This window comes from Camelus ferus, chromosome 15 (assembly GCF_009834535.1).
Source record: "Camelus ferus isolate YT-003-E chromosome 15, BCGSAC_Cfer_1.0, whole genome shotgun sequence".
Lineage (NCBI taxonomy): Eukaryota > Metazoa > Chordata > Mammalia > Artiodactyla > Camelidae > Camelus > Camelus ferus.
In genome coordinates, this window is record NC_045710.1 from 448581 (window position 1) to 462100 (window position 13520).

A 13520-nucleotide genomic window follows, 5' to 3' on the forward strand; every position below is an offset into this window, starting at 1 on the left:
AAGCTGAAGAAGTTCATCACCACTGACTTTGCCTCACAAGAGATGCTAAAGGGAGTTCTTCAGGAGGAAGTGAAATAATGCAAATTAGTAACAGGAAAACATATGAAAGCATAAAACTCACTGGTAAAATTAAAAATAGAGTTACATTCAGAATACTCTCCTATTGTAATGGTGGAGGTGGTTAGATCACTTATAAATCTAGTATGAAGGTTAAATAACAAAGCGTTGAAGTAACTATAATTACAATAACTTGTTGATGGATATACAGGTAAAGATAGATAAATTGTGACATTAAAGACATAGAATGTGGAGGGAGAGTAAAAATGTAGAACTTTAATATGTGTGCAAAGTTGTTATCAGTTTAAAAGAGACTGTTATGTTTTCTGTAAGCTTCATGGTAAACACAAAGCAAAAACATACAGTAGGTATACAAAAGAAGAGAAAGGAATCTAAGACTAGCACTACATAAAATTATCAAATCACTAAGACAGAGAACAAGAGAGGAAGATAGGAACAGAGGAATTACAAAACAGCCAAGAAATAACCAACAAAATGGCAATAGTAAGTCCTGACCTATCAATTATTACTTCAAGTGTAAATGGACTAAAGTCTCTAATCAAAAGACATAGAGTAGCTAAATGGATTTAAGAAAAGATAAGACTCAACTCAGCCTACAAAAGACTCACCAGCTTTAAAGACACATGCAGACTGAAAGTGAAGGGATGGAAAAAGATATTTCATGCAAACGAAAACCAAAAGAAAGCAGAGGTAGCTATATCAGAAAAAAACAGACTTTAATCGAAATACTGTAATAAGAGACAGAGAAGGTCATTATATAGTAATAAAGGGGTCAATTCAACAAGAGGCTAAAATGTTTGTAAACATTTATGAGCCCAATATCGGAGCAGCTAAATATATAAAGCAAATATTAACAGGCCTAAAAGGAGAAATAGACAGCAATACAAAATTATGGGGGGGACTTTGACACCCCCCTTTCATCAATGGATAGATCATCCAAATAGGAAATCAATAAGTAAACACTGGCCTTAAATAGCATGTCAGACCAGATGGACATAACAGACATTTACAGAACCTTCCATCCAATAGCAGCAGAATGCACATTCTCGGCAAGTGCATGTGGAACGTTCTCCAGGACAGAGCCTACGTTAGGCACAAAACAGGTCTGAATGAATTTAAGAAGATTGAAATCATATCAAGCATCTTTTTCTGGCCACAATGGTATGAAACTAGAAATCAATTATAAGAAGGAAACTGGAAAGTTCACAAATATGTGGAGATTAAACAACATGCTCATGTTTGACCAGCCCACAGCTAACATCATACTCTACAGTGAAAATCTGGAAGCTTTCCCTCCGGGACCAGGAACAATCAGGATGTTCACCCTTACCACTTCTTTCCAGCATTGTACTGGAAGCCATGGCCAGAGCAATTAGGCAAGAAAAAGAAATAAAAGGCATTCAAATTGGAAAGGAGGAAGTAAGATTATCTCTGTTTACAGATGGCATGTTATTATATCTAGAAAACCCTAAATGTCCATCAACAGATGAATGGATAAGGAAAATATGAGATCTCTATCTACAGATAGATCTATAGATAAATATAGATATATTCATTCTCTGGGCAAAGGAAGAAAACTCTGAAATTTGTAACAACATGGATGAAATTGAGGGGATTATATTAAATGAAATAAAGCAGAGAAGGACAAATACTGTATGATCTCAAATGGGATTTTAAAAAGCCAAACTCATTGAAACAGGGAGCAGACTGGTGTTTACCAGGGGCTGGGAGGTGGGGGAAATTGAGAGATGTTGATCAAAGGTACAAACTTCCAGTTTATAAGAGGAGTATGTTCTGGGGACTCTAATTTACAGCATGGTGACTACAGTTATAATACTGCATTCTATAATTGAAATTTGGTAAGAGAGTAGAACTTAAGGGTTCTCATCAAATAAAAAAATATGTGAGATGTTGGATGTGTTCATTAATTCAGTAAGAATCCTTTTACAATGTCTGTGTATTTCAAATCACAGAACTTTAAAAAAATTTACAATTCTATTTGTCAATTTTATGTCAATAAAGCTGAAAAAAAGAATTTAGAATATAATCATGGAGGTGAGTTTTAACCTGCAGACCAACCACAGACCTCTGGTTACTTTACAAAAAGCAAATAAGAAAAACAAGATAAAAACAGTAACTTAGCATTTAAAACATTTATTTTGGGACAACAGAACCATGTCAGCATAAGTTTATTCTACTGCTACAAATGAACATAACCTCACAAAGAAGGAAAGTTAATAGATGTCATCTTTTTTAATGAATAGTGGTTGAATTTTTGTGTAATAGCATGTTACATATATGTGCATGAAATATAAATATGCAATTTTTGAAGGTATAGAAATAATTTTAAGAATTAATATTCTAGTTAGTACCTATAACTCTAAGTATTACTTAATACCGTTAGAATTCATGCCCCATTCTTAAGCTTCCCAAATTAAAGTCATCACGTACAAAGTCAAATCAAACGTTTATGGATGTTTGAAAATGAACACAAAAGAAATGTGACCACATACATTGGAAGACATTAACTATTAAATAGTGTATGTAATAAAATTAGTGGAAAGTATTTAAAGGTACGTAAGGTAACCATTTATATACAGAAGAAACTTTTACATACAGGATAAAAGTTTATGGAATAAACAGAAGAGTTTTTGGACTTGTATTAAAAACATTGTTTAACTGGATAGTAAATCCTGTGAGTGTAGAAATAATTTTCTTATAATTCTCAAAGAAGGAAATAATATAAACTTTAATTCATGGTAACATAGTTGGCTGGAAAAATGCCAGTTTGACTTCGGAGCTTTCCTTCCCACCAATCAAAATGTGAGTCTGTTTTTGATAGAACTGTGATTCTGTCTCCAGCTTGAAAATTCAAGTCTCCTGGCTGCTGTCCTTCAAAAGAATACAGTGCTGTCACTTCTATGGGTTGGTCTGAATTGCCTAAAACAAGAAAAACTTATTTAAATTATTCACATTTTTATGAGAAAACTGGAAGTATGTGTCAATAAGATATCATTTAACAACTCAGGGCTTGGTGTGCGGACGCCTTGGAAGCACGTGGGCTGTGCGACTTCAGCACATTGTGAAGAGCCATGTTTGGGAATAACACTCCCTAAATCCACACAAGTCAAACTGCATAAAATTATGTGCTTAAACTATGTGTTTAGCAAATATTTGTGGTTGTAATTGTTTAAATTTTGAATAATCTGTAAGATAATATTACTCAGTTTTCCCCATTTTAATAGCATACTCGTGATAGTTCCCATGAATTATACTTATTTGATAAAAGGTGATGCTTATGCTCCTGACTGGATCATCAAAGGCTCGATTCAAACACCGTGCTCTGCAGTCAGGGGTTCTGAGGACTCCGGCCCAGGTGCTTGTGCCACTGCCGCAGCGGACACTCTTCCCCCAGGCTTTTATGGCTGTTTTCCGTGCTGTGCTTACTTGATCTCTTCTCGCGAAACACTGGTGAAATTCAAACTTGCACATCAACAAGCACGTCTACACATGTTTAACAAGAACTTCTACACTGTGTCTAGAATTTTGTGTGTTGTATTGGGAAGAAAAACCTTCAAAACTGAGTGGGCAACATGAGTAAAAGACAGCCAACACTATAAACTGTGCAGCATCACAAGAATTCTACAGAAACACACCTTCTGTGCGCTCAGCTACATGGAATTCAGCATTTCCATGTTTCGTACAATTTTGTGCATACCTTAGGCCATTAGATGCTTGTTAAACGCATCTAAGAGCAAATACACAGAAAATATAAATAACCAAATTCTAAAGCCAGTTACTCATTTGAGACTATACTACTACTATAATAAAAAATAAACTGAATTTGGCCTGTCAGTAAGAAATAAAAACAGTCATCACTTTTAACTACAATGACTGAAGCACTGAATTTGTATCTCACACAAGATGGTGCTACAGTTCTTTCTATAAAGCATGTCTTATAGTTGAGTTCTCCTAAAAGACATAAGCTTAATAATAACTAATTACAGTAGCAATATTACTGGCATAGTTTTTCTGTAAAATGAAGCTCTTCATATTTTAATAGTTTATACTATATTTATTTTTAACCTATAAATTTTAAGAAGTCAGGTTAAAAGTATGTCACTAAAAGAATAAAATTTGATAGAGTCTGGATACAATCAAAACCAGCTGAATGACTACTAACACCCTGACGACCAGGGAAAGTAGCTGTCACACTACGTTGAGACCAGTCCTCATGCCGTGCCACGTTGTCACCAGATCAGAAGAACGTAAGTTAATGTTGAAGAAAAAATCATTCTGAACATGATTTTCTTATCAGTAACGATAGTCATGACCTCCCTATGTAAAGCTCAATCTAGAGTAACCGAACTTAAATAATGGAAGCCCTCAAGTAACTCCTTCACCCTCTTGTCTCCCAGAAATGACAGATGACAGAAAGAAGCGAGTAAAAGATGCTTGTGAGCATCGGGGAATGTTCTGGAAGCCACAGCCGTCTCAGCTGCCGCACGCGTATCCTGTTTGGAGCACTAACTGCAGAACTGAAGATGTGTAGGAATGCTGATGGCAGGGTAGCAGGTGCTCCTCGCCATACGCACGGTAAGTCCCTCCTGTCTGCTGAGCCGGGCACTGAGGTGGGCGCTGGACGTGCCCACGCATCCCCACTGCACAGCATGCGAACCTAGACTTGCCGACATTGAGTGGTTGGTCCCAGGGGTGGGAGCTGACTCTGGGAAGTCTGTCTCCAGCGCTCTTAACCACTATTGAGATTACACCCAGGGTCCTCAGCAACCACACACGTCTTAAATTGTATTCAACAGACTGAGCTGAGATTCAGCAGAGCATTTTGCTTTTGCAGGGCAAAATTTCAAGGACAATCAGTATCTTTTCCCGCAAGCCTGCATTATACAGACTGTGCAAATAATAATAGCTGATGCTGATGATCCTTGTTAATCACTGACAACGGGATTGGTTCCTAGTGGTCACAGAAATATGTCTTATGACGAGTAATTAGGGGAAAAAGATATTACGAACTAAAGAAGAGGAAAGGCGGAGGGGATCACAGACTTGGTTCACTCCCTGCCCTCTAATTTGCTCTGTGGTCTCCAGTTGAGACAAGGGTAAAGCAGTAAAGGGATGGATGGTGTGAGGAGGGGCAGCGCTGCTGGGATGGAGGAGGCCCCTCTTCCTGTGCAGGCTGGAGCCAAGCCGAGGCAGATGTGGGGGCTCATGCTGGCAGAGCTGGGGAGGGACGTGGCTAAGACAGGCAGGCGTGGGTGTGCCAGACGCCTCACCCAGCTGCCTCGTCAGGCCAACCCTCCACCTCCCGGGGGACGAGTCTAGGAGTCAGGAGTTTAGTGTGTTGGGAAACTTCATCCACCTGGAAACAAAGCAGGGAGCCTGGCCTGAGCGAAGGCAGGTGCTCCCAGGACGGGACGGCTCACGGGCTGCTCGGTGCCACGCCCTGCTGCTAGCTTTCTCTTCAGTGAGCCGGGAATTCGGTGAAGTTCCTCTTCACTGTGAGTATTAGGAACAATTTCCATAGGAGATGTTTAATGTTCACAAAATGATTCATTAAAACCCGATGAGCCAAGGAGGCATGTTTTTCCAGGAAGGGAGGCCACCCTGGAGGCCACAGAAGCCAAGCCCACTGGGTCACTGAGCAGCCCACTTGCACAGGTGCCTGCCCTCCTGAGTAACACATGCCTTCAAGTTTTGTATTTTTGCACTTAAAAAAAAAAATCGGAAGGATCTTTAAAGCAATTGGCCTTTTTTGTCAAAATACTCAAGTTTAATTCAAACAGAGGTTATTTTTCTCTCCCAAATCAGGGCTACACGTAACAGGAAGCAGATCACATCAGCTCCAGTGATTGGCAGCTGCTCTAAGGCTCGTGACGAGCAAGGCTGGGTCCACGGGACTCCGCTGCTTTACTTCTCGGTGGAGCCTGCATAGTGTGACCCATGTGTAGCTAATACATCTGGCCTCAGACATGACTCAGAAGAAGGGTCTCAGCCTTTGGAAGGTCCCTTTCAAGAAGTGACCAGAAGTAAGAGAACACAGCCTTGGGGTTGTTTCACATTTACTGCAGTGATGAGCTGGGTAGGTGACTTGATCCTGGCATGCACGTTCCGCCTAGGCCACATGGGGCCACGTCCTCTGTAGGACTGCGAGTGTCATGCTGAGCGAGCTGGATAGGCCACCGAGTGAGGCCACCAGACCAGGGGGTTCTCAGAAGGCAAAGTCTGGGGCATTTGGGTTGTCACAGCCAGGGAGGGGGCACTACTGGCCCCAGGCAGACTTAGTCCACAGGTGCCACTCAGCCCCATGCAGCCAGGACAACAGCCAACACAGAGCTGCCATGTTCCCATGGATGGTTACAGGGTGGGAGCGAGGCCAGGATGGACGCTGGCCCAGGAACTTTCCATGACGGTGGGGAGTTCAGGATAGAGCTTATTGTCACTTCTGTCACACAGGCTCAGTTACCAAGCCCAGTGAGCAGGGCTGCCGGCTCTCGCCGCGGCCCTCCGGGAGACCCGAGGACATGCTTGGAGCCTCCAAAGGTGCAAAGTAGAAGTGTGCACGTCTGGAGAATGATGGTCACACAGCCCATCTATAGGCCCGGGGCAGGCTGGAGAGCTGGCCTGCAGGGGGCCGGTGTCCTGCGCAGGGGGCTTTTCCTCTTGGGCCTCAGGCCCGTGGCTTTTGACTTCTCTCCACAAGGGTAATGGACCAGGGTGTAAGGACATCCCTGGTAAGAGTTTTAACTCTTTCACAGCTGCTTTTTTTTTTTTTAAACACAGAAATGGAAAGTAAGATTTATTTTTTAAATAGACTTTAAATTTTCTCTTTTATTTTCTTCTTCAGAGTCCTTCATATTTTGAGAAAGGACTAAAATAAATTAATATTAATATTAACCTAGCACTTACTGTTTGTACAACTTGCCCTACCCCTTCAGATACAGAAATAAAACCCAACCAACCGCCCAGCCACGGGAGGGAACATTATCTTTGGTGAATGGAAGTACGGGGTGTTAAGTCTGAGCCTCTGCCTCCAGAGCCCACTAGGGTTTTGTTTCTTATTACTAAACATTTTCCCTCTTTGCTTTTAAAGAGACATTTCTAATATGTTTGAGGCACCTGGGCTGCAGGTGCAGACTCCAGAGAAGTCTGAGGAAAGGAACTCCAGTTCCCAGGCCTTTGCAGGGGGTTCACAGCCTCTGCGCACCGTGGCCAACATCCCTGTTCCCTCGGGAGAGAGGGCACCTCCCAGCAAGCTCAGCCTGGCGACCCCGCAAGCTCAGCCTGGCGACCCCTCAAGCTCAGTGTCTAACTGTGCGTGGCACGTGTTAACTGAAGCGCTTCTCACGGTGCGGTGGGTCGCCCACAAACCAAGGAGGGATTCCCAGATCCTGTCACATCCTGCCAGATTAAGCAGGAAGTTTGTGATTAGGAGATGGCTGTGAATCATTTCAGAACAGAGGTTATTTACTTACCAGCTCTCTCACGACAGCTGGGAAGTTCAGGGTAGAGCTTATTTTCACTTCTGCTACCTGCAAAAAGGAAACAGACAAGTATAAGGGGGCAGCGCTCAGAACCCTTATTAGTGTATGGTATACAAGATACTCCAGAATGCCAAATCTTGTCCTTGCTGAGCAAGTATTTTAAATTACTGTAACTGTAATGATAGAAATATCATTAATTTGTCATCTTTAAATCAAGAGGAGTACCTGAATAAACACAGGAAATAGATCAAGCATAATGCAGAGGGTGAACGTCTGGTGTCTGTGTGACCAGATGCATATAAACGGCAGTTCAGGGCCTTGCAGTTACATGTTTATGAAAAACATGCACATATTTTTCCAGAAGTGATTATAAAATACCCAAATAAAAACCCTCCAATCCCCGAGCCAGTGATTTTCAAGCATCCTTGCTTGCTTAACACCTAAGATAATTTTTAAACAGCAAGTATTCACTTGTGTATTTTTAATTGATACCTAAAATTGTTGAATATAAGCTTAAGGGTATAATGTTCAGCATATTTCACTATCAATTACTTAATCATATCTCCCCTTTTTTGAATAAAAGGATCTCAATGTGATAGTGATTCGAACTCACCATCATTCATTAAAGAAAATCAGTGAGATTTTTTTAATAGTCAGAGATTACATGCTGTTCATTTTTAACCTTCAAATCATATATTCATTCTATTTGTCACAAATATTTTTACTAATGTATTAATGTATTTTTATATAAGTTTCTACAAAAATTTGTACATAAATTTATTTAAAAATTTTAAGTAACACAATCCTCTATTAAATAATTTCTTAGATTGAGTTTCATGTTGGTATATATTGATCAAAATGTGAACTATATTACGAATTTGTTAATTTACTAAACATGAAAGTAAAATTTTATTTGAAATGCATCTCAATATATGGGCAAGACTTTTAACAATTGACATACAAGATGACTATTTCTTGTTTCTGGAATGACATAGTTCAACATCAAATTGTATTTCAGTGTTCCTTTTTAAAGATATAGGTGCTAAGAAAGCTGTTTTTTATAAAAACTAGAGAGGGCAAGAAAGAGATATTTTATAGCAATGTGACAGAGTTCTTCTATATCCCTTCCAAGACAGAGGTAAAAAATCATACAGTGATCTATCATCTAAAAGCAACAATAATAAAATATTACTTATAAAGTAATAAACTTACTATTATAACTTTTTATTTTGGTGATAAATAGCTATGTGATTTTTAAAATAATTAATATATAATGATAATATTAATTACTACTCACTGTAAATTCAGATAACAATGTCATTAGGTTCCCCCTTCAACTTTGCTAAAAGCAAAAAAAATAGAAATCACCTAATCTACCAAACTATTTACTGCTCATCAGCCTTATTGACTGCACCAATATCAACATCCACATTTCAAACTGGATCATTATCCTCACATTGTGCGGACTACTCAGTGCAAATGGTTAAGATGATTTGCCGGTGCTTTTGTTCAAGTGCGAATAAAGCTCCCATGAAAGGCCAGCAGACAGAGGACAGCCTCATGTCATGGGTCAGCTTTAAGGATGAACACTTGTGGGAACTGGAGATCTGGAAATCGTATCTCCCAAATTACCTGTGCCCACGTGCCCTGCACAGTCTCTGTGTGGCCCCTGAGGAGGGACGTGCTCCAACTTGAAGGCCACTGGCCTAAGAAGTTTACTTGTATAAAAATACAGAATTAAGCAATGGCAAAGTGGGAAAGAGGGCATAATCATCCCAAGAGAATCTATTTCAAAAAACTGACTAGAAATAAGAGATTTCAGGTAGGTGACAATACATAAGACAAAATATATGCAAATTAAGGCTTTCTCAGCTATGAAAATAAGCACTCTACAATGCAAGTGGGACAGTACATTCCACTCACCACAGAAAACCAAAATTATAAAGTACTTATACATTTAACAAGAAAAGCACAGAACCTACAAAATGTCAGGAAAGACATAAAATAATAACAAACGGAAAGCATAAAGTGGGAAGATTATCATACAAATGCCAAATTTATTAGTGTATGCATTTATTATTGTATGCATTTATTATTGTAATTAATATCCATAAATCACAGAATTCATAGAAGTACATAATATTATTTTAACTAGAATTGCATATTGGGGGTGGAGGGGTATGTTGCTAAAGTGGTCTTAAGGTAAAAAGAGTAAGCGTACAGTAATTGCAAGAATAAAGTACTGCAAGAAAATGTAGGACACCATGAGTGCAATCTCCTGAGGAGGTGGGAAGACCTTAACCATGACTGGAAATACAAAACTTAAATAAAAATTAGAATTTAAAAAACCCATATGATTATCTCAACAGATGCAGAAAAAGCTTTTGATAAAGTTCAACATCCACTTATGATAAAAGCTCTCCAGAAAGTGGGCATGGAGAGAACATGCCTCACATAGCAAAGGCGGTATATGACAAACCACAGACAACATCGCGCTCAGCCGTGAAGAGCTGGAAGCACTTCCTCCCAGGTCAGGAACGAGACAAGAATGACCGCTCTCACCACTTTTCTTCGACATAGTTTTGCAAGTCCTAGCCACAGCAATCAGAGAAGAAAAATGAAAGGAATCCAAATTGTAAAGGAAGAAGTAAAACTGTCACTGTTTGCAGATGACATGATACTATACACAGAAGACCCTAAAGGCGCCACCAGAAAACTACCAGAGCTCATCAATGAATCTGATAAAATTGTAGGACACAAAAATTAATATACAGAAATCTGTTGCATTTCTATACACTAACAATGAAATATCAGAAAGAGTAACTAAGAAATGAGTCAATTTACCATTGCATCAAAAAGAAAAAAATACCTAGGAATCAACCTACCCAAGGAGGAAAAAAACCTCTACTCTGAAAACTGTGACACTGATGAAATTGAAGACAACACAGACAGATGGAAAGATATGTCGTGCTCTTGGATCGGAAGAATCCATACTGTTAAAATGGCCATACATACTACCCAAGGCAATCTACAGATTCAGTGGAATGTCTATCAAATAGCCAATGCCATTTTTCACAGAACTGGAACAATAAATGTTGAAATGTGTATGGAAACACAAAAGACTTCAACTAGCCAAAACAACCTTGAGAAAGAACAGAATCTGGAGGAATCACAGTCTCTGACTTCAAACTATACTACAAAGCTACAGTCATCAAAACAGTATGGGACTTGCACAAAAACAGACACATAGCTCAATGGAACAGGATAGAAAGCCCAGAAATGAACCCACACACTTACGGCCAATTAACGTATGATAAAGGAGCCACCATATTACAACTTAAAGCAAAAAGAAGGTGAGGGATCTAAAGCTGGAGAATTTCATGCCAGCAAAGGACAGCTAGATAACTTTAGAAAGAGATTTGGCTTTTAAAATGTCAAGATAACATGAGAAGCAGCTTCTGCCATCCAAGAGGCAGCAGATGGGTTCCCAGATGCCATTAAGAAAATCACTGAGGAGGAAGGATATGTGTCTGAACAAGGTTTTAATGCAGATGAATGTACCCCATTCTGGGGGGAGGGGGAATAAAAAATGACATTTGTTAGTAAAGATGAGAATAAAGCACCCTGCTTTAAGGCAGGGAGGGACAGACTTACTACTCTTCTGTGCAAATGCAGTCAGGCGCATGATCAGGACTGCTCTTGACTGTGAGGCTTTAACCCCGAACCTAGGAGGGAAAGATAAACACCAGCTGCCAGTCTTTTCATTCTGTAACAAGCAGGCCTGGACAACACATTCTCTAGATTGGTTCCATTGACACTTTGTCTCTAAAGTCAGGAAATATCTTGCTTGTAATAAGGGACTGCCTTTTAAAATTAGACAATGCCCCCAGCCACCCAGAACCCCATGAGTTCATGAGTTCAAGTGGTGTATGTGGCCCCAAACACAGTCTCTCATTCAGCCTCCAGATCAGGGGTCAAAAGGACCTTTTAGGCTCATTACACATGGTGATCTATGGAAAGGACTGTCAACACTGTGGAAGAGAACCCCCAAAAGAGAGCATCATTACAGTCTGGAAGGATTACACTATCGAAGATGCCATATTCTTCTAGAAAAAGTCATGAAAGCCATCAAGCCTGAAGCAATTAATTCCTGCTGGAGAAAACCATTCTAGATGCTGTGCACGACTTCACAGGATTTACTACAGAGCCAGTCAAGGAAATCATGAAAGACTGTGGATGTGGCAGGAAAGACAGGGTGTGTGTGTGTGTGTGTGTGTGTGTGTGTGTGTGAAGGGTTTCAAGATATGGATGTTGGAGAATTTCAAGAGCTAAGAGACCCCACACCAGAGGAATCAACAGAGGATGATTTGATGGAGACGGCACTCCTGAATCAGCGCCAGATGGTGAGGAAGGCGCGGAAGAAGCGGTGCCAGGAAACAGAACCAACACCAGACAACCTGGCAGAGGGCTGAGTATTTCCGACTGCTTCTTTATAACATGGACCCTTGTACGATATGGCACAGAAACTCAAGCAAACGGTGGAAGAATTGTTGGCACTGCACAGAAACAGTCTTAGAGAAATAAAAAAGCACAACGGCAGACAGAAATTATGATGTGTTTCCGTAAAGTTACACTGAGTGTACCTGTCTCTCCTGCCCCCTCCCACCTCCCCACCTCCCCACCTCTCACCCCCAAGTCAGCAGGATCCCCCTCCCCCTCCTCCTCCTCCTCAGCCTACTAAACGTGAAGATGAGAGGGTGAAGACCTTCATTAGGATCCACTTCCACTTAATGAACAGTAAATAATTACCATGTCGTGCAGTTAATAAACTTACCTGTTGTGTACGTGTGTCATCCTGTGAACAATCTGATAACTGTATGAGACGGCTCTGTGTCACCATCACCCTCACCTAGAGCATCACGTGTGAGACTCGTGTTGAAGTGGAGAGCCCATCCTCACACAGACACAAGGGGAGTCATAGCTAATACAAAGTTATGTGTTCGTTTTCTCACTGTTTTATAACTTTGTTTTCAAAGAATTGCATTGCTGTACAGTATGCCCCCTACTCTCCCTCTCTGATAATCAGAGAGACTCTGTAACAGTCTATCATCACAGGTAAGTGGTTTTTTTTTTTAATGTAACAGTGTTTCCAACACTGTGTTAAGAATATGACTGTAAAACTATGCCCCTTAAAAATTTTATAACAACTCATTCATCAGGGTACAGGCTGGGCTAGGCACCATGAGGCAATCAATATTGCTGCTTTCTTATCTATCACTATACCTGCACATATGAATTTATTTTTCACATTATATGTTCACTTTTGAAGTCTGGTGTTAGTACCTGTAACATTTACAGTGCTTTGTACCCTCTAAGACAACATCGGTGTAGATGACGCACCGTGTAGATAGATGCCGTCGACGTTCGGTAATGACACGTACAGCACAGCACTGTAAATGCATTTTTTTCTTCCTTATGGTTTTCTTAATAATATTTTCTTTTTTTCTAGCTTTCTAGTAAGAATACAGTATGTAACACAGGTAACATACAAAATATGTGCTGATTGACTGTGTTATCGGTAAGGCTTCTGGCTAGCAGTGGGCTGTCAGTAAAGTTTTAAGGGAGTCAAAAGTTATCTGTGGAACTTTGACTGCATGGGGGGTTGGTGCCATTACCCACAGACTGTTTAAGGGCCCACTGTCCCTCCTTCCAGAGCTTGCAGTTGGTTTACCTCAGGTGGCATCTCTTCTCCTAGGCGGAAGGTTCTTTAGGTGGGCTGTAAGTGAGATTCTGCACTGTGCTGTCGGCAGCCACAGCCAGTGCCACTTGTGCAAACGTCACTCATCACATGAAGCAGCACCCACTTTGATGCGTTGCTACTTACTGGTAACCGCTCTGCGTGAAAAGCAGAATTCTAAGAGTGACTGTCATAAAACTGGGTAA

General features: G+C 40.5%; 1 protein-coding gene across 9 annotated transcripts in view; it reads right to left on the minus strand.

Annotated features, from left to right (window-relative positions):
* Positions 1-2216: 2216 nt before the first annotated feature.
* Positions 2217-13520, minus strand: part of SH3YL1 (SH3 and SYLF domain containing 1) — a 46107-nt gene continuing 34803 nt past the window's right edge. For 7 of the 9 annotated variants that reach the window (XM_032496924.1, XM_032496926.1, XM_032496925.1 and 4 more), the window contains 2 exons: positions 7569-7625; positions 2217-3018 (listed from right to left, as the gene is read on the minus strand). In XM_032496924.1, the coding sequence (XP_032352815.1) occupies positions 2828-3018; positions 7569-7625 (248 nt within the window). In that variant the 3' untranslated portion in view covers positions 2217-2827. Of the gene's footprint in view, positions 3019-3296; positions 3547-7568; positions 7626-11231; positions 11303-13520 lie in introns of those variants that run through there. The other 2 variants (XR_004326050.1, XM_032496922.1) reach the window with 2 other exon arrangements.